Source organism: Aegilops tauschii, chromosome 4, assembly GCF_002575655.3.
Source record: "Aegilops tauschii subsp. strangulata cultivar AL8/78 chromosome 4, Aet v6.0, whole genome shotgun sequence".
Taxonomy (NCBI): Eukaryota; Viridiplantae; Streptophyta; class Magnoliopsida; order Poales; family Poaceae; genus Aegilops; species Aegilops tauschii.
The window spans coordinates 425,636,058-425,662,639 of NC_053038.3; the positions used below are offsets into that span (position 1 = coordinate 425,636,058).

Consider the following 26,582-nt stretch of genomic DNA (forward strand, 5'->3'; position numbering starts at 1 on the left):
CTCAATGAAAACACCAATGTCGATTCTATATCCGGCATATCTCGTAGTAGGGGTCCTAAGCTAGGCGTCTTGGAGTGATGGTAACATGGACACGGGATTTTACCCAGGTTCGGGCCCTCTTGATGGAGGTAAAACCCTACGTCCTGCTTTTGATTGTATTCATATGAGGTGTAGTACAGAGTACATGTATCTACCACAAGATTGTTCTAATGAATATTCGATTATCCATTGACTAGCCTGGTCTTAGTTTATATATGCACCGTAGGCCTAGGGTTTAGAGGAGTCCCTGTCTTGTGCGCCAAGTATTGCGGAATCCTCCTTGTATGCGACATGGGCGGCCCGAACTGGCCCAGTAGTGATCGGCCATGGGGGTCCTCGGCCCGATCCAGCTGGTCGGGAGACAACGTGGTGAGTACCCCCTAGTCCAGGACACCGTCAGAGGCCACCCCAAACCCTAGAAGCGTTGTCGAGGCCACCCCAGACCCTAGAAACATCGAGGCCACTAACATGATTCCTTGTTGTGATTAGCTACCTAGGTCTACGTTGCCACTAATATATCCATCTGTCATGTTTGTATATTAATTGCCATGTTGTAATATTTGCAGAAACTATGGAGCACCAAGACTTGGAAGCAGAACAGTTGTTGGGGGACATAATCCACGGCGGAGGTGATGTCTTGTCGTATCTCAACGACACCAATGGTTTGGAAGGAGAGTGTGAAGCAGGCTCCGGTGATCGAACAATGGAGGAGGAAGGACATGATCATGATGGCTCCGGTGACCGAATGCTGGTGGAAGAAGGAGACCGTGATGACGGTGACCGAACGGAGTCCGACCAGGTATATATATTAATTAAGCCTGTGTTGACTAGCGAATTGATGCATTAATTGTTTTGGTATGTACACATATTAACTCTCTTCTTTCTTCTTTTCTAGCCCTCCGGATCGAGCCAAACTTTGGTAACGAGACGAGGCCCGAAGAAAAGGTTGCGCCAGGATGAAAGGTTCATGATCATAGCAATCAAGGCCGATGGCCAACTGATTGAACCCAGCCGGACCAAGGAAGCATTTTCTGCTCAGTGCGGGGTTCTTGTTAGGGACATGATCCCGATCAGCATCCACCAATGGAATAAGCCTAAGAGCGAAGACCTTCAAGTGTCTTATGTCAACGATAGACAGAAAGATGATCTTTGGACCGCGCTGAAGGCAAATTTCACCCTACCGCCACAGGAGGATCCGGATAAGCCAGTTATAGAGCCATTGGTCAAGGCTCATGCTCTTAAAAAGATGGCAGATCTATTCAGGAGGTGGAAGACTAAGTTGAAATCAACGTTTGTCGACAAAGGGAAGACTCCAGAATTCACCGGCCGATTTGAGAAGATAAGAGATCACTGGCCCGCATTTGTGGCCTACAAGACATCGGAGAAGAGTAAGAAGGTGTCAGTGACAAACAAGATAAATGCTGCAAAGAAGGAGCATCACCATCGCACGGGGTCAGGTGGCTACCTCAAAGCCCGGACGTTGTGGGACAAGGCTGAGAAGGACCTGCTTGATAAAGGGGTCGAACCAGAGACATTGAACTGGCCAGACCGTTCAAGGACTTGGTTCTTCGGGGTTGGGGGAACCTTGGACCCTGAAACAGGGAAGTGCCGTTGGACGGACCGGCAACTGGAAATACCGGTCAAGAAGCTTCAGAAGTATGTTGCCACAGCACAGCAAGGGACGTTCGTTCCCGACAGAGAGAACGACAAGCTCACACAGGCCCTCGGCAATCCTGAGCACCCTGGACGAACACGAGGCACGGCAGGCTCCGTTGCGTGGAAGGTTGGGTTTCCTGACGCAGGCGGTTACAGAACCCGGGAGAGGAAGAGGAAAGTGGAGCAGACCGAACTACAGAAGCTGAATCCAAGGGTACGAGCGCTAGAGGAACAAGCAGTTCAGAGCCAGCGACCTGCCGGAGCTACCCCGCCATCTCAGCGGAGAAGCAGTGTGGCTTCCACCGAGCTCCTTCAGCAGCCTGACTTCACGGCTCCCAGCTACCCCGTGGATGCTATCACGGAGGCTCAAGATTGCCACCTTATGGCGCAATGGCAGAGCCTCAAATTCAAGGCGGCTGTCGGCTCTGTTGCACCTCCTGAACCCGGCGCAACTTTTCACTGCCTTCCGATTCCACAAGTCTATGCTGTTGTGATGGTCGATGAAATAATGAAGGGATTTGAGGAGCTCGAGCTTGACCACCCTACCGGTGAAGGGAGACTCATCTGGGTCTTGCTCTGAAGACTCCATGTCTATGGCAGAAGGAGCTCATCAACCTTCCGAACTAGACGCCTCCTCCTCCTCCTCCTCCGGCGAGTCAGGGCACTCCGCCTCCTCCTCCGCCTCCTCCTCCGGCGAGTGATCAGGCCACTCCACCTCCTTCTCCGCCTGTGCCGGCATGTTCGAGCAGCCCGCCTCCTCCTCCGCCTCATCAGCAACAGCGGAAGACAGCCGCCGCCGCTCCGGCTGCTCTAGCGCGTCGTATCCCTCCGCCTCCTTCTTCTCCGCCTCGTAAGCAACAAAAGAAGTTAGCCGCAGCCGCTCCGGCTACTCCGGCGTCTAGCAGTACAGCCAGAGGCGGGAGGCAATACAGATTCAGTCCATCTCTCAAGCCTCTAGAGAAGTTACCATATGAGATGACCGAGGAGGAAAACGCGGAGATCTGTCAAGCCTATGTGAAGGACTTTTTTGCAAAGAAACATCCACCTCCGGAGGAGAAGATAGATCCGGCGAAAGTTCAGCGCACTTTGGATGCCCTGAAGCGACCACCACCGTCTCCGCCGCAAACCAACTATGGTTGCATTATTGAAAGGTCATATAAGGAAGCGTCCCAGTCGGGAAGTACTTGCAGTGACTGAAGCTTAGCAGAACGAAGAAGTGGGAAAAAATTCCCCAGCTCGGCGAACAAGCGGACCAATCGTGCCCCCCGCTCAAGGTGCCTAGCGATATCGTCGCTAACCATCCGGGGATGGTGCCCAGTGTTGGGGAACGCAGTATTTCAAAAAATTTACCTACGATCACACAAGATCTATCTATGTGATGCATAGCAACGAGCAGGAGAGTGTGTCCATGTACCCTCGTAGACCGAAAGCGGAAGCGTTAAGTAACGCGGTTGATGTAGTCGAACGTCTTCGCGATCCAACCGGTCAATTACCGAATGCACGGCACCTCCGCGATCTGCACACGTTTAGCTCGGTGATGTCCCTCGAACTCTTGATCCAGCTGAGGTCGAGGGAGAGTTTCGTCAGAACAACAGCGTGATGACGGTGATGATGAAGTTACCGACGCATGGGCTTCACCTAAGCACTACAACGATATGACCGAGGTGGGCATCTGTGGAGGGGGGCACCGCACACGGCTAAACAATCAACTTGTGTGTCTATGGGGTGCCCCTCCCCCGTATATAAAGGAGGGGAGGAGGGGGCCGGCCGGCCTCAAGGGGCGCGCCCAAGGGGGGGAATCCTACTCCTACTAGGGAGTAGGATTCCCCCTTTCCTAGTCCAACAAGGAGGGGAAGGAAGGAGGAAGGGGAGAGAAGGAAGGAGGAGGGCGCCGCCCCCTCCCCTTGTCCAATTCGGACTGGTGGGGCGCGCGCCACCTCCTGGCCGGCCCTCTCTCCTCTAAGGCCCATGGTGGCCCATTAACATCCCGGGGGGCTTTCGGTAACCCTCCGGCACTCCGGTTTTATCTGAAACTCTCCGGAACACTTCCGGTGTCCGAACAACATGGTCCAATATATCAATCTTTATGTCTCGACCATTTCGAGACTCCTCGTCATGTCCGGGATCTCATCCGGGACTCCGAACAACCTTCGGTACATCAAATCACATAAACTCATAATACCAATCGTCATCGAACGTTGAGCGTGCGGACCCTACGGGTTCGAGAACTATGTAGACATGGCCGAGACACCTCTCCGGTCAATAACCAATAGCGGAACCTGGATGCTCATATTGGCTCCGACATATTCTACGAAGATCTTTATCGGTCAAACCGCATAACAACATACGTTGTTCCCTTTGTCATCGGTATGTTACTTGCCCGAGATTCGATCGTCGGTATCTTCATACCTAGTTCAATCTCGTTACCGGCAAGTCTCTTTACTCGTTCCGTAATGCATCATCCCGTAACTAACTCATTAGTCACATTGCTTGCAAGGCTTATAGTGATGTGCATTACCGAGAGGGCCTAGAGATACCTCTCCGACAATCGGAGTGACAAATCCTCCGGTAGAGCATCATTGGAGATACCTGTAGAGCATCATTATAATCACCCAGTTACGTTGTGACGTTTGATAGCACACTAAGTGTTCCTCCGGTATTCGGGAGTTGCATAATCTCATAGTCATAGGAACATGTATAAGTCATGAAGAAAGCAATAGCAATAAACAAAACGATCATAATGCTAAGCTAACAGATGGGTCTTGTCAATCACATCATTCTCTAATGATGTGATCCCGTTCATCAAATGACAACTCATGTCTATGGCCAGGAAACTTAACCATCTTTGATCAATGAGCTAGTCAAGTCGAGACATACTAGTGACACTCTGTTTGTCTATGTATTCACGCATTTACTAAGTTTCCGGTTAATACAATTCTAGCATGAATAATAAACATTTATCATGATATAAGGAAATATAAATAACAACTTTATTATTGCCTCTAGGGTATATTTCCTTCAGTCTCCCACTTGCACTAGAGTCAATAATCGAGATTACATAGGTATGATTCTAACACCCATGGAGTCTTGGTGCTGATCATGTTTTGCTCCTGAGAGAGGCTTAGTCAGCGGGTCTTCAACATTCAAATCCGTATGTATCTTCCAAATCTCTGTGTCTCCCTCCTTGACTTGATCGTGGATGGAATTGAAGCGTCTCTTGATGTGCTTGGTTCTCTTGTGAAATCTGGATTCCTTTGCCAAGGCATTGCACCAGTATTGTCACAAAAGATTTTCGTTGGACCCGATGCACTAGGTATGACACCTAGATCGGATATGAACTCCTTCATACAGACTCCTTCATTTGTTGCTTCCGAAGCAGCTATGTACTCCGCTTCACACGTAGATCCCGCCATGACGCTTTGCTTAGAACTGTGATGACCTACAAGTATAGGGGATCTATCGTAGTCCTTTCAATAAGTAAGAGTGTCGAACCCAACGAGGAGCAGAAGGAAATGATAAGTGGTTTTCAGCAAGGTATTCTCTGCAAGCACTGAAATTATATGTAACAGATAGTTTTGTGATAAGGTAATTTGTAACGGGTACCAAGTAACAAGTGTAAATAAAGTGCAGCAAGGTGGCCCAATCCTTTTTGTAGCAAAGGACAAGCCTGGACAAACTCTTATATAGAGAAAAGCGCTCCCGAGGACACATGGGAATTATCGTCAAGCTAGTTTTCATAACGTTCATATGATTCGCGTTTGGTACTTTGATAATTTGATATGTGGGTGGATCGGTGCTTGGGTGCTGTCCTTACTTGGACAAGCATCCCACTTATGATTAACTCCTATTGCAAGCATCTGCAACTACAAAAGAAGTATTAAGGTAAACCTAACCATAGCATGAAACATATGGATCCAAATCAGCCCCTTACGAAGCAACGCATAAACTAGGGTTTAAGCTTCTATCACTCTTGCAACCCATCATCTACTTATTACTTCCCAATGCCTTCCACTAGGCCCAAAGAATGGTGAAGTGTCATGTAGTCGACGTTCACATAACACCACTAGAGGAAAGACAACATACATCTCATCAAAATATCAAACGAATACCAAATTCACATGACTACTAATAGCAAGACTTCTCCCATGTCCTCAGGAACAAACGTAACCACTCGCAAAGCATATTCATGTTCATAATCAGAGGGGTATTAATATGCATAATGGATCTGAACATATGATCTTCCACCAAATAAACCAACTAGCATCAACTACAAGGAGTAATCAACACTACTAGCAACCTACAGGTACCAATCTGAGGCTTTGGGACAAAGATTGGATACAAGACATGAACTAGGGTTTGAGAGGAGATGGTGCTGGTGAAGATGTTGATGAAGATTGACCCCCTCCCGATGAGAGGATCGTTGGTGATGACGATGACGATGATTTCCCCCTCTTGGAGGGGAGTTTCCCCGGCAGAACAGCTCTGCTGGAGCCCTAGATTGGTTCCACCAAGGTTCCGCCTCGTGGCGGCGGAGTTTCTTCCTGAAAGCTTGCTTGTGATTTTTTTCTCGGACGAAAGACTTCATATAGCAGAAGATGGGCACCGGAGGCCCGCCAGGGGGCCCATGAGGCAGGGAGCGCGCCCAGGGGGTAGGGCGCGCCTCCCACCCTCGTGGCCAGGGTGTGGCCCCCCTCTGGTAGTTTCTTCGCTCAGTATTTTTTATTAATTCCAAAAATGACTTTCGTGAAGTTTCAAGACTTTTGGAGCTGTGCAGAATAGGTCTCTAATATTTGCTCCTTTTCCAGCCCAAAATTCCAGCTGCCGGCATTCTCCCTCTTCATGTAAACCTTGTAAAATAAGAGAGAATAGGCATAAGTATTGTGACATAACGTGTAATAACAACCCATAATGCAATAAATATCGATATAAAAGCATGATGCAAAATGGACGTATCAAACTGCACCAACTGACAGCTCCACCGTTCAATATAAATACGTATCCGGTTTGTGACTTAGAATCATCCGGATAAGTGTCAAAGCTTGCATCAACGTAACCATTTACGACAAGCTCTTTGTCACCTCCATAAATGAGAAACATATCCTTAGTCCTCTTCAGGTATTTCAGGATGTTCTCGACCGCTGTCCAATGATCCACTCCTGGATTACTTTGGTACCTCCCTGCTAAATTAATAGCAAGGCACACATCAGGTCTAGTACACAACATTGCATACATGATAGAACCTATGGCTGAAGCATAGGGAATGACTTTCATTTTCTCTCTATCTTCTGCAGTGGTCGGGCATTGAGTCTGACTCAACTTCACACCTTGTAACACATGCAAGAACCCTTTCTTTGCTTGATCCATTTTGAACTTCTTCAAAACTTTATCAAGGTATGTGCTTTGTGAAAGTCCAATTAAGCGTCTTGATCTATCTCTATAGATCTTGATGCCCAATATATAAGCAGCTTCACTGAGGTCTTTCATAGAAAAACTTTTATTCAAATATTATTTTATGCTATCCAGAAATTCTACATCATTTCCAATCAACAATATGTCATCCACATATAATATTAGAAATGCTACAGAGCTCCCACTCACTTTCTTGTAAATACAGGCTTCTCCAAAAGTCAGTATAAAACCATATGCTTTGATCACACTATCAAAACGTTTATTCCAACTCCCAGATGCTTGCACCATTCCATAAATGGATCTCTAGAGCTTGCACACTTTGTTAGCATCCTTTGGATCGATAAATCCTTCGGGTTGCATCATATACAACTTTTCTTCCAGAAATCCATTCAGGAATGCAGTTTTGACATCTATTTGCCAAATTTCATAATCATAAAATGCGGCAATTGCTAACATGATTCGGACGGACTTAAGCATCGCTACGGGTGAGAAGGTCTCATCGTAGTCAACTCCTTGAACTTGTCGAAAACCTTTCGCACCAAGTCGAGCTTTGTAGACAGTAACATTACCGTCAGCGTTAGTCTTCTTCTTGAAGATCCATTTATTCTCTATGGCTTGCCAATCATCGGGCAAGTCAACCAAAGTCCACACTTTGTTCACATACATGGATCCCATCTCAAATTTCATGGCCTCAAGCCATTCCGCGGAATCTGGGCTCATCATCGCTTCCTCATAGTTCGTAGGTTCGTCATGGTCAAGTAACATGACCTCCAGAACAGGATTACCGTACCACTCTGGTGCGGATCTTACTCTGCTTGACCTACGAGGTTCGGTAGTAACTTGATCTGAAGTTATATGATCATCATCATTAGCTTCATCACTAATTGGTGTAGGAATCACAGGAACTGATTTCTGTGATGAACTACTTTCCAATAAGGGAGCAGGTATAGTTACCTCATCAAGTTCTACTTTCCTCCCACTCACTTCTTTCGAGAGAAACTCCTTCTCTAGAAAGGATCCATTCTTAGCAACGAATATCTTGCCTTCGGATCTGTGATAGAAGGTGTACCCAACAGTCTCCTTTGGGTATCCTATGAAGACACATTTGTCCGATTTGGGTTCGAGCTTATCAGGTTGAAGTTTTTTCACATAAGCATCGCAGCCCCAAACTTTAAGAAACGACAACTTGGGTTTCTTGCCAAACCACAGTTCATATGGTGTCGTCTCAACGGATTTAGATGGTGCCCTATTTAACGTGAATGCAGCCGTCTCTAAAGCATAACCCCAAAATGATAGCGGTAAATCAGTAAGAGACATCATAGATCGCACCATATCTAATAAAGTGCGGTTACGACGTTCGGACACACCATTGCGTTGTGGTGTTCCAAGTGGCGTGAGTTGCGAAACTATTCCGCATTGTTCCAAATGAAGACCAAACTCGTAACTCAAATATTCCCCCCCACGATCAGATCGTAGAAATTTTATTTTCTTATTACGATGATTTTCCACTTCACTCTGAAATTCTTTGAACTTTTCAAATGTTTCAGACTTATGTTTCATCAAGTAGATCTACCCATATCTGCTCAAATCATCTGTGAAGGTCAGAAAATAACGATACCCGCTGCGAGCCTCAACACTCATCGGACCGCATACATCAGTATGTATTATTTCCAACAAGTCTGTTGCTCGCTCTGTAGTTCTGGAGAACGGAGTCTTAGTAATCTTGCCCATGAGGCATGGTTCGCAAGCATCACGTGATTCATAATCAACTGATTCCAAAATCCCATCAGTATGGAGTTTCTTCATGCGCTTTACACCAATATGACCTAAACGGCAGTGCCACAAATAAGTTGCACTATCATTATTAAACTTATATCTTTTGGCTTCAATACTATGAATATGTGTGTCACTACTATCGAGATTCAATAAAAATAGACCACTCATCAAGGGTGCATGACCATAAAAGATATTACTCATATAAATAGAACAACCATTATTCTCTGATTTAAATGAATAACGGTATCGCATCAAACAAGATCCAGATATAATGTTAATGCTTAACGCTGGCACCAAATAACAATTATTCAGGTCTAAAACTAATCCCGAAGGTAGATGTAGAGGTAGCGTGCCGATGGCGATCACATCGACTTTGGAACCATTTCCCACGCACATCGTCACCTCGTCCTTAGCCAATCTTCGTTTAATCCGTAGTCCCAGTTTCGAGTTGCAAATATGAGCAACAGAACCAGTATCAAATACCCATGCACTACTGCGAGCATTAGTAAGGTACACATCAATAACATGTATATCACATATACCTTTGTTTACTTTGCCATCCTTCTTATCCGCCAAATACTTGGGGCAGTTCCGCTTCCAGTGACCAGTCCCTTTGAAGTAGAAGCACTCAGTCTCAGGCTTAGGTCCAGACTTGGGCTTCTTCACTTGAGCAGCAACTTGCTTGCCGTTCTTCTTGAAGTTCCCCTTCTTCCCTTTACCCTTCTTCTTGAAACTGGTGGTCTTGTTGACCATCAACACTTGATGCTCCTTCTTGATTTCTACCTCCGCAGCCTTTAGCATTGCGAAGAGCTCGGGAATTGTCTTATCCATCCCTTGCATATTATAGTTCATCACAAAGCTTTTGTAGCTTGGTGGCAGGGATTGAAGAACTCTGTCAATGACACTATCAACCGAAAGATTAACTCCCAGCTGAGTCAAGTGATTAAGATACCTAGACATTTTGAGTATATGTTCACTGACACAACTATTCTCCTCCATTTTACAGCTGTAGAACTTATTGGAGACTTCAAATCTCTCAATACGTGCATTTGCTTGAAATATTAACTTCAACTCCTGAAACATCTCATATGTTGCATGACGTTCAAAACGTCATTGAAGTCCCGCTTCTAAGCCGTAAAGCATGGCACACTGAACTATCGAGTAGTCATCAGCTTTGCTCTACCAGGCGTTCACAACGTCTGGCGTTGCTCCTGCAGTGAGTCTTGCACCTAGCGGTGCTTCTAGGACGTAATTCTTCTGTGCAGCAATGAGGATAATCCTCAAGTTACGGACCCAGTCTGTGTAGTTGCTACCGTCATCTTTCAACTTAGCTTTCTCTAGGAATGCATTAAAATTCAAAGGAACAGTAGCACGGGCCATTGATCTACAACAACATAGACATGCAAAATACTATCAGGTACTAAGTTCATGATAAATTAAAGTTGAATTAATCATATTACTTAAGAACTCCCACTTAGATAGACATCCCTCTAATCATCTAAGTGATCACGTGATCCAAATGAACTAAACCATGTCTGATCATCACGTGAGATGGAGTAGTTTTCAATGGTGGACATCACTATGTTGATCATATCTACTATATGATTCACGCTTGACCTTTCGGTATCAGTGTTCCGAGGCCATATCTGCATATGCTAGGCTCGTCAAGTTTAACCCGAGTATTCTGCGTGTGCAAAACTGGCTTGCACCCGTTGTATGTGAACATGGAGCTTATCACACCCGATCATCACATGATGTCTCGGCACGACGAACTGTAGCAACGGTGCATACTCAGGGAGAACACTTGTACCTTGAAATTTAGTGAGAGATCATCTTATAATGCTACCGCCGAACTAAGCAAAATAAGATGCATAAAGGATAAACATCACATGCAATCAATATAAGTGATATGATATGGCCATCATCATCTTGTGCCTTTGATCTCCATCTCCAAAGCACCGTCATGATCACCATCGTCACCGGCTTGACACCTTGATATCCATCGAAGCATCGTTGTTGTCTCGCCAACTATTGCTTCTATGACTATCACTACCGCTTAGTGATAAAGTAAAGCAATTACATGGCGATTGCATTTCATACAATAAAGCGACAACCATAAGGCTCCTGCCAGTTGCCGATAACTTTTACAAAACATGATCATGTCATACAACACTTTATATATCATCACGTCTTGACCATATCACATCACAACATGCCCTGCAAAAACAAGTTAGACGTCCTCTACTTTGTTGTTGCAAGTTTTACGTGGCTGCTACGGGCTTAGCAAGAACCGTTCTTACCTACGCATCAAAACCACAACGATTTTTCGTCAAGTGTGATGTTTTAACCTTCAACAAGGACCGGGCGTAGTCACACTCGATTCAACTAAAGTTGGAGAAACAGACACCCACTAGCCACCTGTGTGCAAAGCACAGCGGTAGAACCAGTCTCATGAACATGGTCATGTAATGTCGGTCTAGACTGCTTCATCCAACAATACCACAGAATCAAAGTATGACATGCTGGTAAGCAGTATGACTATTATCGCCCACAACTCTTTGTGTTCTACTCATGCATATAACATCTACGCATAGACCTGGCTCGGATGCCACTGTTGGGGAACGCAGTATTTCAAAAAATTTACCTACGATCACGAAAGATCTATCTATGTGATGCATAGCAACGAGTAGGAGAGTGTGTCCACGTACCCTCGTAGACCGAAAGCGGAAGCGTTAAGTACCGCGGTTGATGTAGTCGAACGTCTTCGCGATCCAACCGATCAAGTACCGTACGCGCGGCACCTCCGCGATCTGCACACATTCATCTCGGTGACGTCCCTCGAACTCTTGATCCAGCTGAGGCCGAGGGAGAGTTTCGTCAGCACGACGATGTGATGATGGTGATGATGAAGTTACCAACGCATGGGCTTCGCCTAAGCACTACAACGATATGACCAAGGTGGAAATCTATGGAGGGGGGCACCGCACACGGCTAAACAATCAACTTGTGTGTTTATGGGGTGCCCCCTCCCCCGTATATAAAGGAGGGGAGGAGGGAGCCGGCCGGCCTCAAGGGGCATGCCCAAGGGGGGAATCCTACTCCTACTAGGAGTAGGTTCCCCCCTTTCCTAGTCCAACAAGGAGGGGAAGGAAGGAGGAAGGGGAGAGAAGGAAGGAGGGGGGCGCCGCCCCTGCCCCTTGTCCAATTCGGACTGGGGGGCGTGCGCCACCTCCTGGCCGGCGCTCTTTCCTCTAAGGCCCATGGTGGCCCATTAACTTCCCGGGGGGCGTTCCGGTAACCCTCCGGCACTCCGGTTTTATCCGAAACTCTCCAGAACACTTCTGGTGTTCGAACAACATGGTCCAATATATCAATCTTTATGTCTCGACTATTTCGAGACTCCTCGCCATGTCCGTGGTCTCATCCGGGACTCCGAACAACCTTCGGTACATCAAATTACATAAACTCATAATACCAATCGTCATCGAACGTTAAGTGTGCGGAGCCTACAGGTTCGAGAACTATGTAGACATGACCGAGACACCTCTCCGGTCAATAACCAATAGCAGAACCTAGATGCTCATATTGGCTCCTACATATTCTACGAAGATCTTTATCGGTCAAACCGCATAACAACATACGTTGTTCCCTTTGTCATCGGTATGTTACTTGCCCGAGATTCGATAGCCGGTATCTTCATACCTAGTTCGATCTCGTTACCGGCAAGTCTCTTTACTCGTTCCGTAATGCATCATCCCGTAACTAACTCATTAGTCCCATTGCTTGCAAGGATTATAGTGATGTGCATTACCGAGAGGGCCCAGAGATATCTCTCCGACAATCAGAGTGACAAATCCTAATCTCGATCTATGCCAACTCAACAAACACCATCGGAGACACCTGTAGAGCATCTTTATAATCACCCAATTACATGTTGTGATGTTTGATAGCACACTAAGTGTTCCTCCGGTATTCGGGAGTTGCATAATCTCATAGTCCGAACGTGTATAAGTCATGAAGAAAGCAATAACAATAAACTAACCGATCATAATGCTAAGCTAACGGATGGGTCTTGTCAATCACATCATTCTTTAATGATGTGATCCCGTTCATCAAATGACAACTCATGTCTATGGCTAGGAAACTTAACCATCTTTGATCAACGAGCTAGTCAAGTAGAGGCATACTAGCGACACTCTGTTTGTCTATGTATTCACACATGTACTAAGTTTCCAGTTAATACAATTCTAGCATGAAAAATAAACATTTATCATGATATAAGGAAATATAAATAACAACTTTATTATTACCTCTAGGGCATATTTCCTTCACCCGGTACCAATCCTGGAGATTACCTGCCCGACGATGCACATTTTGATACAATGGAGGTGGACGAATTCAAATACCGGCACGGGAAGCCTCTCGTCAAACCTGGTCATCCTCCTCTAACAACGATGATGCGAAGATTCCATGAGTGGTACATGGACACCTGCAGCAAGTCTGGGAAGGATACTTTGATGCTGAGAGTTAAAGAGGAGCACGACCTCGTTGGAATTGATCTGTTGTCTGTTCCATTTGAGGAGTTCTTCCAGTTTTTCAATCAAAAGGCCCTCGATAAAATAATCGTCACTTGCTACTGTCTGTAAGTACTACTTCTATAATTAAGTCTCTATATATAGCCCAGCTCTTTCATTGCATGTATATATAATTATCCTCACTATATTATGCAGATTGAAGATCGCCGAATGCAAGAAAAGACAAATCGGTGATATTGGGTTCATTAACACAAATCTCATAGATGAATGGACGGTTAAATATGATGCCAAACAAACCGAGGCCAACTTGCTACGATCGTTGCTTCAAAATCAAAACAAAGATAAAATACTCTTTCCTTACAACTTCAAGTGAGTGTTACTGTCTTGTGCATATTCGGTTTCCCTTATTACTCGAGGTTATAGTAATGTAATTGATGAGTTATGCATGCGTGCGTAGCTTCCACTTTATTCTGCTAGAGATTAAGCTTGAGCAGGGACTAGTAACCGTCATAGACTCGGGACGAAAAGACCCCGAGGAGTATGCAACCATGACTAAAATGCTCGAGAAGTAAGTTCAATCGATCATTATCGCACCATATCGGCAACTTTGTTCATTTCCTGATATCAAGTAATTGTTTTCTTTGTCTGGCAGGGTTTGGAAAAAGTTCACCACACAAGCTCCGGGACTGCCGGGGGAGCTGCGATTTACACACCTGAAAGTAAGTACTACTAGCTAGTTCCGCGCATCTCCCATTGACTCTAGCTAGTTTCAACAATACCATTAAGCATGATTGCTTATCAGTTTGATTGACCTCTATTTCTTGTAAAGTGGTTGTGGCAGGAACCCGGGAATAATTACTATGGATACTACGTTTGCGAGTTCATCTGCCACACGACCTGTGAGCGGGGCTACTCTAAAAAACAATATGAAGTGCGTAAGCAATAATATTCACAATTTTATTTTATTACCATCATTTTTTTTGAGTTTCATTCATATATATGTATTGACCCCCTTCTTCAAATTAGATGTTTCAGATGCGGGATGAACTCCTACCACAAGATCGCATACGATCAATTCAAGAGGAATTGGCGGGATTCTTTCTTGACCACGTCATCCATAAAGACGGAGAATACCATGTGGAACTTGAGTTCAGATGTTAGGGGATTGTAAGAGATCTTATATTGTATATATGTAGCCAGTAGCGTCGGATAGATATACGAAAACTTGTTGTTCGACCAATCTCTCAGAGAAGGAGAGGTCGATCACTTCTCCCTGTATATGTTCATGACGATCTTCTGTACTTAATGGTTTCCTTCATTTGCTTACTAGCTAGCGTGTCGAGTCCTCTCTATACGTATAATATGTAGCGTCGACCAAGCATGGAGATAAGAGAGGACACTTCTCTCTATTAGCTAGCTAACACAATATATGAAACCCCTAAATTAACCCTACAAAACCCCCAACCCCAACCCCCTCAAAAAAACCCCAGCCCCTGAGCTGCTGACGCGTGGATGCCTTTTGGTCCCAGTTGGTAGCAGGCCCTCCTGCCTGGGCAAGCCGCAGCGGCCACGTGGAGACCCATCTGTCCTGGTTCGTAGGTGAACCGGGACTAAAGGTATTGGGCTTTAGTACCGAACCTTTAGTCCCGGTTCCGGAACCGGGACAAATGGGCCTTATGAACCGGGACAAATGGAAATTTTTCTACTAGTGAGAGTCCAAGAAAAGCCACAAAAAAGTTAGATTAGTTCATCATATCCCAGACAGTCTGGGCCTTTTCGCCATTACCACTTAGTTTTTGTTTTGTTGAATTTTTGGTTGCATCGTGTGTCCAGTCGCTGGTTTTAGTGTCTAAACTTTTAGAGTTTCGAGTTCTAGTCACGTTTCGTTCACGCCGCATCCTCATACACCATCATCCGCTGCCACTTTTCCATCATCGCCAGAGCGCCATGAAAACTCTAGTTCGTGGTTAGACTCACCAAACGGCGACCCTTCGCGCCGTCACCATCTTGAGGTCGTTGACGTGGTGCTCATGTGTCTTTGGTCGAGCCCCGGCTTGGTGTTGGGTTTGTTCTAGTTTCATGTTTTTATCTGCTTTGTAAGTGTGTCTCCGCACTATATTGTATCAGTTCGGTCGTGTACTTTATTGTGTGGCTGCTTTATAAAGCGGGGTGAAAGCTTTGAGGAGGAAATTCTCATCATCGACATTCAGCCTTGTGAGAGTGAGGACGGGGGATTATGGGACTGGGGAGCAGGAGCAAGGCGGGGGCAGTCATGCAAGCTGGAGGCGGGGCGAGGTGATGCTCGAGAAGAAGCGAGAGGTGGTGGAGGTGTGGTTAAATTTCTTGTTTTGACCCTTTTTCCGAAACTTGGTTGAGATCTGACCATGTCTTGCAAAAAATTTGGGATCTGACCGTTTTCTTATCGCCAGGTGGTAGGGTATAACAGCCTACCGTCAAGGTCCCTAGCGGTAGGGTTGCACACCCTACCGGAAAATTTTCCTAAGTATAAGACACAGTGCATGCTCGCACCTACCGCCGGGCACCTTGACGATAGAGTTGTACAGGCTATCGCCAGCCTGTTTGGCGGTAGAGATGTTTCCTACCGCCAAAGTCCTTGACAGTAGGTTGTTACACCTTACCGCCATGGACTCTGGCGGTAGCAAAAAAGTCAGATCGTGAAATTTTTACAAACTAAGGTCAGATCTCCATTAACTTTCAGAAAAGGGTGAAAAACACCAAATTTAGTCGTGTAGTGCTGGCGGTGCAGACGGGGAACCCTCGCTCTGGAGGCGGGTGCGATAGACCGGGCGAGAGAGAAGAATCGATCCGCTGGGTCGGATTCATCCCAAAATCGTGTTTTTTTTTTCTTCGAAACCCTAAACTGCGTGCCTAAACGGTTAACAACGCTGGTGTCCGCATCCGCCGCCAGAAGCTTTAACTTGCACAAATATAAACAAGCCGCCAACCTACAACCGAGTTCCATACACCACGCGTGCACTGACGACGGCGTTCCGGCAGCCAGCCTCCTCAGCCATGCACGGCGACCCGCCACCACCAGCTACTAACTCGCACCCGCCGGCGCCCGAGCCGACCAGCTGGACGCGGCAGCAGGACAAGCTGCTGGAGCTGCTGCTCCCTCGCATGTACCCGCAATGGGATCGCATCGCCGTGCACCTCGGCGACAAGACTCCGGACGAGGCGCGCCGGCGGCACGAGTCCGTGGTCGCCGAGCTGCGGCGCGTGCTTGAGGCGCCACGGGTGGAGACGCCGCCCGAGTGGGATTCGCAGCAGGCTGCTGGACATGTGCTGACCGGCGGCGAGCCGGCGGTGCTCGCCGTCGGCCATGGTGAGCGGACCGGTGGAAAGGAGGATGCTGGCGCACCGGCAAATGGCGAGGCGGCGCCGGCAGGGGCCGGGGATGGAGAGGGCGCTGCCGCACCGGCGCGCTCGGCTGGCGGCGATATGCTGGGAACGACGCGGAAACGTGGAAGGAAAACGAAGGACTCTGCCCACGAGAAAAACAGGGCCGTGCCATGGACCCCAGAAGAGCACAGGTACGTAACCGGTCGTGCTACGAGACCTAATCTATTTCGCAATTGCCTGTTAGTTTTTGACGCCGATAAGTGCCATATGTGTGGACGTTAGGGGGTCCGCTCACACAAAATGTACAGCCCATACATCTACGTGTGGACAAAACAAGTAATGCCCACACACTTCTTTTTTTCCTCCCGATCCCTTTCATATACGTGCGTGTGGACGAAATAGATAACCCCCACACGCCCCGTACGTCAGGCCTCGTACCTCGTGGTCCCACACGCCCCGCGTGACAGTCACCGCGCGTCCCGCAGTTGCCATGGTCCAGACCCTCGTCCATGTTCGTTTAACTGTAGTTGTCATGTCGCTGAACTTCGGTTGCCATGTCGGACAACTACAGTTGCCATGGTTGCTCAACTGCAGTTGACATGTATGGTCTGGTCTACTGCAGTTGCCATGATTTCAAAATTTTAGGAGTTGCCACCCACTAACACTAGGCAGTTGCCATGTAGCACTACAAAAAGGCATGGCAAAAAAACATGTTCGGGTAAAAGAGAGAGTTGTCATGTGCTCACAAGCATGCTAGGGCAGTTGCCATCTGCTTACGTGCACGTTAGGGCAGTTGCCATGTACCATGCAAAAACACATGGCAACTCAGGTGAAAGAGAGTTGCCATCTGCTTACAAGCAAAGTTAGGACAGTTGTCATGTACCCTGCAGAAACATATGGCAACTGCCAGCTTTGGGTGTGGGCGAGGAGACGGGCGTGTGGGCGAAGTGATAAACGCCCACACACCAGCCCCCTCTGCGTGCGTGAAAACTGGTGTGTGGGCGAATTGCTAAACGCCCACACACCAGCCTCCCGTGTGGTGAAAAAGGACGTGTGGGCGACCGGATGAATGCACACACACCAGCTTAGTCCTACGTGGCACACAAAAACTGCTAGAACGTGCCAAGATTCGTGCAGAATTGGTTGAACGAGGATACATGCGTGTGGGCGAGTTGCCAGACGCCCACACGTGTGGGCGTTAGTGTTTTCGTAGTTTTTTTGTTGTATGCAATTGCTTTTGAATTGGACCTGAGTATTCAACTAACGTCGGATTTTTAAGCATGACAAATCAAACGTTTTTTTATAGCAAAGTATGTTCGTCGAGGATGAAAAGTTTAGTTAACGAGCATGGTGTCCTAGTTCATTTTTTTTAAGAAAATAACGTGCTTGCAAGTTAAATTTGACATCATTGCGTCAATATAGCCATGAAAAAAGTTTAATTTGCCATGCCTAAAGACCCTGTTTGGAGACCCGCCACTCCACCACTTCGCTCCCGGAGCCGGAGTTAAAGAAGCACGGAGCTGGAAACAGATGCTTCATAGCTCCTCGTATTTTTAGAAGCTGGAGTGACTTCGGGCAGGGCCTAAATCTGACATGAGATTTTTTGCATTTCCATTTGAATTAGCTTGAACTCTTAGATGTTGTTTTATCATTAATTTTGAATTCTTGGCACAAGAATCAAACGAGGGAATTACCCACCTCGGCCCCGAGCCCCCGACCAATGCTGATTCAGCAGAGCATCCGCAGGCTGTTCTTGGCGGGGATCAAAGAACACGGCGTAGGCAAGTGGCAGAAGCTGGCCCGGGAGTTCGTGCCGACGAGGAACGCGTCCCAGATCGCGAGCCACTACCAAAAGTACAGTATCAGGCAGGAGAAGCTACGCCGCAACGAGTGCAAGCGGCCGAGCATCCATGACATCAACGACGACGACACACCGGGCCCTGCCGGCGAGCAGTCAGCTGCAGCTGCAGGCGAAGCTGGAGGTGGATGCTGAGTCGTCAGGTCCAGACCACGGCCGTCTCTAGGAATTTGGAGCCCGGGACGAAATGCAAAACGAGGCCCTAAACTTTTAAAATTGTATTTCCTTTTCAGAAAATATTCTGATATATTCATCAAACATTATGGCGGTACAAATAACACAAAAGGTAATAGAAATTATATCCATGTCCGTAGAGTCGAAGGTGCGCCACCATCATCGCCCCTTCTTCACCGAATCCGGATAAACCTTGTTGCAGTAGATAGTTGAAAAGTCGTTGTGCTAAGATCTCAAAGAAACCAACGCACCAAAACAACACCAAAACAACAACTGTATCGTCACCGATGAAGAGAAAAATAGAACGGAAGGATCCAACCTGTTGATCCACAAACACTAACTAATGAAGATCTGATCCAAGCAGATCCACGAACACAGACTAACTAAGAACGGATCATTTTGATTCAAGGATACCTGATGCTTCATTGTTGTTATCTTTGAGAACTTCCTCTTGTCTACCTGAGTTAGCTTTATCTTCAAACAAAGAAATGACTAGTTGATGTACTAAAAGAAGTTCCTATGGTTTTAATCATGTGCAGTCGCTTAATTTTCTTAATCTGAGACTGTACAAGAAGTCCACAAAGATGTCAGTCAATTAATGGACTATAATTTGTCCTTGTATTACTGGATATTGTAGCTTTGAACGTTGTTTGGTTTCATTCAATCTGAAATGGAATCGGGGAAACCCCTTTTATTTCAAAAATAATAATAATTTGGTTTCTATAGACATGGTCAAATTTAAACAGGTTTGACTTTAAAAAAACCAGGACTTCAAGTAATAATAATTTGGAGGCGTCCATCACTATGACACTTCGAGTTGGAATCATGTTCAGTCAACTAGCATATCGATTTTTACTGAGCAGCCATTCTCGGATGCAGTTAACCAAGATATGAAACAGACAAATTCAGAGAGGTTGGTATGGACTACGGAGGATTGCCACAAAACAAATAAAACTAATGTACAATTTTACTTCAAAAGTAACGGCAACATATCAGGTTACTAAGATAACCAAAACTCAGTAGACCACTGAACACAAACACATGGTGGCTAATTGGCCATGGCTGCACTTGGCCGATGTACATGCCACCATGCTCCTCAAAACACACACACGCAGACTCTGCTACAATTTCTAAATCCAAGGTCCCCAGACAGTATCACGGCTAGCAGTAACACCATATTACAGTCCTTGATCAAAAGCCGAAGAAACCAAGCTCGGTCGCCCTTTCCTTCTCGAACGTCTCGAAGTATTGGTATATGATGGTGACAGCGAGCAGTATACCGGTTCCTGAACCAATTGCACCCATGAAATCAGCCAGGACAGTCAGCGCGCCAATGCACACTCCTCCAAATGCAGCAGCAGTGGGGATGTATCTGTTCAACTCCCTCTCCAAGTTTGACTCGCGATGGCCTGGCATCACCATTTGTTGTTCCTGTTCAGTTGCCAAAGTTAGAAGATTTCGGGTAGCTCTTGCGTAGTGACTATTCATGTGCAAAACCAACTATAAGCAGTAGATCAGTGCACATAACAGTTTTAGTTAACTAAGACTCTAGCTACAAATGGTACTCCCTCCGATCCATATTACTAAACGATCCATATTACTTTAGTGATCTATAAACGTTCTTATATTTCTTTGAGGAGGAAGTACTTGTCTTAGATTGGTCTAGATACGGATGTATCTAACACTAGTAATATGGATCGGAGGGAGTAGATAATATATACTCCCTCCATTCCTAAATATTTGTCTTTCCACAGATTTCAACAAGTGACTACATACGGAGCAAAATGAGTGAATCTACACTCTAAAATATGTCTTATATACATCCGTATGTGGTAGTCCATTTGAAATATCTAAAAAGACAAATATTTAGGAACGGAGGGAGTAGATGCCCCTAGCATATGACTGAAGCTTCTAAGCTCAGAAGGCAAATAACAATGGTAACAGATATTGTACCAAAATACTAGATACACAAACTAATGGCATTGTAAGCTAATGTTCCTCAGAAATATTCTTGCAAACAAAGTCCCTTGAAGACTAATGGTAGTGGTGCAGCGATCTATCTAAAAAATCAGCTGTAGATTCTTCATTTGCTGTACTTCAAATGTATCGTATGATAAAGCTAGATGGTGCTCCTACCAAACAACATGTTACTGTTCAGACTTCAGAACAATACAGTGTAATACAGTACCATATATGATACTCCCTCTGTCCGAAAAAGCTTGTCCCAATCTTGTCTCTCAAATAGATGTATCTATCACTAATTTGATGCTAGATACATCAATTTGAGGGACAAGTTTTTTTGGACGTAGGGAGTAATATTTGCTGACACAATCTTACAAAAACAATAAATGACAGATACAGATCCTGCATCATAGAGGACTAAAAGCCAGCCTTGTGTATGTAATTTCTTGTGGCATCCTATGGCACAATGGCATCAATCAGTGACATTTTGAATAAACTGTACTCCTCCGTTTCTAAATATAAGACCTTTTAGAGATTTCAATACGGACTACATACGGATGTATATAGACACATTTTATAGTGTAGATTCACTCATTTTGCTCCTTATGTAGTCTATATCGAAATCTCTAAAAGGTCTTATATTTAGAAACGGAGGGAGTACAAACTACAATTTACAATGGAACAGAGCCAGTAAAAGTAAGAAGTAGATGAAAGAACTTCACTTCCACCTGTTTAACGGGTAGGACATATGCCAAAACATAATTAAAACTATATGCAACTAGAATTAGCAACTATATGCTATATGTACAAAGTGCATTTACCTTGAGCTGCCTAGCAACATCCCTCGCTGATGAACCAGAAACTTCAATCCACGTCTTTGAGAAGAGAGCGCAAGCTGACAGCATGAAGACCACATAGAACAGCGCATGGAATGGATTTGCGACAACATCAGCCAAACTGCACGGTTCCCAACATGTTCAGATAACTATATCAAGAACAGTGTGTTTTGTGACGGAGTAAAAGATACCAAAAGCATGATAAGAACAGGTAGGTGTTAATGTAAAAAAAAAACTAGTTATCCACCTTGATGGGGCAGTTACATAGTATGCAAGACCACCAACGGGAATAGAATGGCCTGAATACTCAGATTCCTTCCATATACCGAGAAGGTTAACCAGGAAGTTGCCACTGAACTTCTTGTAAAGAAGCTGCAATAGCAATAAAAACGTGTTAGCACTTTCACATAGACACATACATACAATGATTTAGAACAAAAGCAGTGGGATCGAAGTGAGTACCTGAGATATAAAGTAAAGGTTGGTAATCAGCGCAGAGTGCAGAATGATGGGCATATTCGATGTGTAGAACAGTTTAATTGGATATGAACCTTGCTGCCCACGGGCATTCCTTGATCTCACTGGAAGCACGACACGGAAGCCTTGGAAATAGATAACAATGAGGAATACCAGGACAGTAGCAAGTAAGTTGGTCACGTTTGGAAGATTCTGGCGGTAGAAAGCCTCCCGCAGAGCACGGACTTTATCAGTTCGGGTAATCAACAGATGGAACAATCCAATGACAGCCCCTTCAAATTCAGCACCACGTCCGCTGTTGATGGTTGTGGGGCTAAACGCCTTCCAGATGATATTCTCACTGTATGACACAAGTTTACCATGAGCCAAGACATTACTGAGCAATATTTGAATGACAGAAGAGAAATTAAGCTCAGTAAGGTTACCAGATGTTGGTAGCGATGAATAGAGATATGCCAGAACCCAAACCATATCCTTTCTGGAGAAGTTCATCCAGACAGATGACAATGATGCCAGCAAAGAAAAGCTGTAGTATAATGAGAATAGCATTCCCTGTTCCTAGTTGGCTTACACTGCCATACATTCCAGACAAGACATATGCCACGGCTTCTCCAATAGCGATCAGGATACCAAGCAACTTTTGTGCACCATTCCTGAGTAAGAAAAGGGTATTATGCATCAGAGGGCCATCATCTGATACAGGAAACAATAGTGACGGATCTTTAACTACTTCCATTTGTTTTTCCTTGAATAGATGTTAGACTTTTTACTGATCAGATTATGGGAACATAATCAATCAGCATGTATGAAACAAGGAGATTTTACCATTTTAGTACTTACAGAAGTGCACGATCCTCTCTCACACTGTTGTCAACTTCAATGATCTTGGATCCTACCAGAAGTTGCATTACCATCCCAGATGTCACAATTGGAGTGATACCCAGCTCCATAACAGTACCGCGGTTTGATGCAAGAATAGCACGCAACCAGTAGAAAGGGTCAGCTCCAGTAGTTGAATGGATGCCATAGAGCGGGAGCTGGCTGCACACTAGGAAAATGAAGAGAGAAATAACGGTGTAGATGAGTTTTTCTCTGAATGGAATTCTCCTATCAGCACTCTGTACTTCCGGTAAGAAACCCAGGAAGGGCCTGACAAGATGCAGCACTCTAAAACCGCCAGCCATGGTCCTGTGTTGACGAATAGAAAAATAAATCAACGTTTCTCGATGCAAACAGAAAACTAAAGTACGAAGTAATCTACTAGAGAACTTCACGAAACCCTCAACTTGGTAGAACTAATATAGCACCACAAGCAAAGGCAACAATTGATTATGATTTAAGTTAAGAAGGGTCTATTTGACTGGAACACAAGTGAAGCTACCAACATTGTAACACCTTATATTCAGGGTACAGTAAGCTTATAATTCAAGAGAAAACACAAACAGAGTTCAGTATAAATCATCTCAGGAGTCTTGCTTCAAAACGCGCAGGCAGGATTCTATGTTCGCCACATCAAATAATCATAATGATTCTAAATCACAGTAAATAGAGCGAGCGAAACAAAATGCCCACTGCCTCGTACGAGCAACCGCTGGCTAGAACCAATCAGCACGAAATAAAGCCTATAATTCGCAAATATCTGAATCGTTTTCCTGTCCATCTCAGTAACATACAGAGATGAATCACACACCGAATAATTGATCGGAGAAAGCTAGGAGTCAGCCACTGTAACTCTCACCAATGGAAACCTAACAACTCAGATTGTTATGATGCCTACTCTGTGCGCAATGATCGTCGGCCTAGATCCTTCCTTTCCAATCCCGACGACGAAGAAAAGGCCGGATGCCAGATGAATTTAGCTAGTACCACTGCCGTGTAAACACTTGTGCCATACCACCGGACCAGCGGCATCTCCCGTCATGCGGCTAATCGATGCGAAATCGCAACTCTAACGAGCAACGGCCGAATCTGAAACTCTGAAACTGCAGGCTGGAGATCCAGGCGGGAGCGGGAGGGCGAGGAGGCATTAGCAAGCGGCCTTACCTGGCCGACGGGAGACCCGACGCCGAGGGGAGAGGAAGGCTGTCCGCCGCCGCCGCCGCGGTTGACGAGAGGGCGTGAGACCCAAGGCCGAGGAAGGAGGGAGGGAGATGCCGAGGAACACGAGACGAGAGTGCAGGACGAGGAGCGCGTGGGTTTTAGAGGGAGACGCACGGGAGCAGCAGGTGGGGGGACGAGGCGGGACAGCGGCTCGTTGGCCCTCCGGGCCGTCGGATCGGGAGCCGACGTCCCGGATGGGGTCCTGTGACGTGGAGCTGGGAGCACTAGCACTAACAGAAAGCTCGCGGTCGCGTCCTCCGCGAGGACAAGGATGAGGAAAAGGCACGCTTTACGGTTGGGGGATGACGGGGCGGCCGGACCCAGTTGTTCGGATAGAGTTTCTGCTGGACTTTGTGCTAGGTACATTTGTCTGTTCTATCTACTTTAATACTCCGAACAAAATTAACAAATTTGTTATGTTTGAAGTGAAAAGTAAATGCTGGGTGCTAGGCGCCGGTCGACCGGTCCAAATTTGGGCCGGCCGCCGCACAGCCACTTGATTCATCGAAACACAACCGCCTGATCTGGTTCCCACATCGTCTTCTTCCCCTTTGTCCCCCGCCTTCTTGTGCGGCGGCACCAAGCCGTAACGCGTTGGTCGCTACCCTTGTCACGTGGACCGAACGCCCGTCCATGGCTGTAGCATTCGTTGTCGCAGGCATCGTCCATGGTTGTAACATCTGTCAAAGGGCTTGTAGCTCCTCAATGCGTCGGTTGCGACCCTCGTCACGGTTCCAGCCAAAAAAGATGTTCAATGCGGTTGCAGCAAAAATCCACCGTGGTTGTAACCCCGACGTCGGGAGGTTCCAGCAAAATTTCACCATGGTTGTAGCCCCGGCGCCGCCTAGTTCCAGCGCGCAGTCACCGCATCTTCAACCTCGGGTTTGCCGGTCGCAGCTCCGACTCGCTGGACGCGCTGCTTGTCGCAGCATCCAGTGCTTGGCCCCGTCGCGCGCGGCCATGGCGACCGCCCCCAGTCGTTGTCTCTCTGCACGAAAAGCAGACGGGATGTTGAAAGCGCGCGGAGAGCCTGCAAAAAGGCAGCGGGTTTTGGTTCTGTGTTGGTTAGCAGGGGGCGCACGAGCTCATTGGGCGGTGGTGATCGCGCCGGGGGGGGGGGGGGGGGGGGTCCGTCAAGCGGTGGAAGGAAGGAAGAAGATAAAGCAGAGAGAAAAATCTGGGGGAGACGATGCATGATAGAAACACGATCCTTGTGGATCGAACGCGATGCGACCGGCCCAAGACTCGCCTGATCGGTCATACGCAAACATTTACCAAAGTAAATACCCTCTGCAAGCACAATTACCTAATTTAGGGCCTATACGTCCGCGGGCGTGTTTGCGGACAGTGCACAGGCACCCCATATTTTTTCTCGCCCGCAATCGTCGTCCTGAAATGTCCGCCCCCAAGTCTATACAAATGCATGCAACATGAGGAACTTCACAATCGGTAGCCACAGCCGCATCCTCGGCCATGCAGGCACAAGCACCCCGCCCTGCTCGGGAGTAGCAGGCATTGTCGGTGCAGGGCCCAGTCGGTCGCCTTGCCGCCTGACAGGGGAAGGCATGGGCCGATGCGGAGCTGTAGTTGCCTCTTTAGGGCATCAAGGATGCCGTTGAGGAGGAGCTCCCGCCCCTGTCCATCTGCGAGTGGCGGAGAGCAATGTGGAACGTGAGTTCCTTGTTGTCCGACGAGGACAAGCTGTAGTCCTCCCTGGCGAGCACCGCCCAGTCGATCTCAACGGATTCGCTGTCGGATCTGTTGTGAGCCATGGTGGAGGAGAGGGGGGGGAGGAGGAGACGGACAGTGGAGTTGAGTGGTTGAGAGAGTGAGTGTTTGACTAGGGTTTACCGTCCGGGTAGGGTATTTATGGCGACAAGGTGGGGACGACGTGAGGCAAAGGCGCTTTCTCATCTTGTTGACCTGAAATGAAGGGGTACCCCGGGAAGAGATTCGGTGGAGACAACTAGGCATGTAAGTCAGAGGATTAGAGCGCGTGGCTACATACCACGGTGTCGAGGGTTCGATTCCCCCCTCGAGCCAGCGTGGGCCGGTCTAATGTGGCGGTGGCGTACGGTCCGCTCCATATCCAGCCCATATATGGGATGGGCATAAGATGGAGTAAAGAGAAATCACAAGATTTTCTTTTCTTCTCTTAATTAAAAGATGATCTCTTAGGAGCAAATCTCCCATCATATTTTAGGAATAAGTATATTTTTAAGAATTAGTATGACAAGATTAAGAGACAATCCATTGTACACCATATTTTTTCGCAATCTCTAGATAATGCGCGGGATTTAAGACGGTTGTGGTGGTCTAGCCAGCCCAGATTCGGGCATCACCTTTACCATTAATTTAAGCGTAGTTCCTCTTTTATTTAACTTATTTTCAAGTCTG

The 26,582-nt window shown here is 46.5% G+C and overlaps 2 protein-coding genes across 2 annotated transcripts; one reads left to right on the forward strand and one right to left on the reverse strand.

Moving 5' to 3' along the window:
- Window positions 1-16,277: 16,277 nt before the first annotated feature.
- On the forward strand, window positions 16,278-18,917 carry LOC120963060 (uncharacterized). The gene is made up of 2 exons (XM_040387377.2): window positions 16,278-16,969; window positions 18,525-18,917. Exons 1-2 carry the CDS (start codon window positions 16,449-16,451, stop codon window positions 18,769-18,771), a joined length of 768 nt encoding a protein of 255 aa, XP_040243311.1. The 5' UTR covers window positions 16,278-16,448; the 3' UTR covers window positions 18,772-18,917.
- An 842-nt stretch (window positions 18,918-19,759) lies between these two features.
- LOC109731640 (uncharacterized) lies at window positions 19,760-24,446 on the reverse strand. Its single transcript, XM_020290809.4, has 7 exons — window positions 24,129-24,446; window positions 22,926-23,273; window positions 22,511-22,738; window positions 22,071-22,425; window positions 21,856-21,980; window positions 21,594-21,729; window positions 19,760-20,241 (listed from the first exon to the last, which is right to left on the reverse strand). The coding sequence occupies exons 2-7, from the start codon at window positions 23,267-23,269 to the stop codon at window positions 20,002-20,004; spliced, it is 1,428 nt and encodes a 475-aa protein (XP_020146398.1). The 5' UTR covers window positions 23,270-23,273; window positions 24,129-24,446; the 3' UTR covers window positions 19,760-20,001.
- Between the last annotated feature and the right edge of the window lie 2,136 nt (window positions 24,447-26,582).

Bases quoted from the DNA above. Each gene is read 5' to 3' on its own strand.
- LOC120963060 (XM_040387377.2), top strand. From the start codon at position 16,449: ATGCACGGCGACCCGCCACCACCAGCTACTAACTCGCACCCGCCGGCG. The intron at 16,970-18,524 runs GTACGTAACCGG...GAGCATCCGCAG, and splicing joins TGGACCCCAGAAGAGCACAG to GCTGTTCTTGGCGGGGATCA.
- LOC109731640 (XM_020290809.4), bottom strand. From the start codon at position 23,269: ATGGCTGGCGGTTTTAGAGTGCTGCATCTTGTCAGGCCCTTCCTGGGT. The intron at 22,739-22,925 runs GTAAGTACTAAA...TTTCTTACTCAG, and splicing joins AGAGAGGATCGTGCACTTCT to GAATGGTGCACAAAAGTTGC. The intron at 21,730-21,855 runs GTGGATAACTAG...GGAACCGTGCAG, and splicing joins TATGTAACTGCCCCATCAAG to TTTGGCTGATGTTGTCGCAA.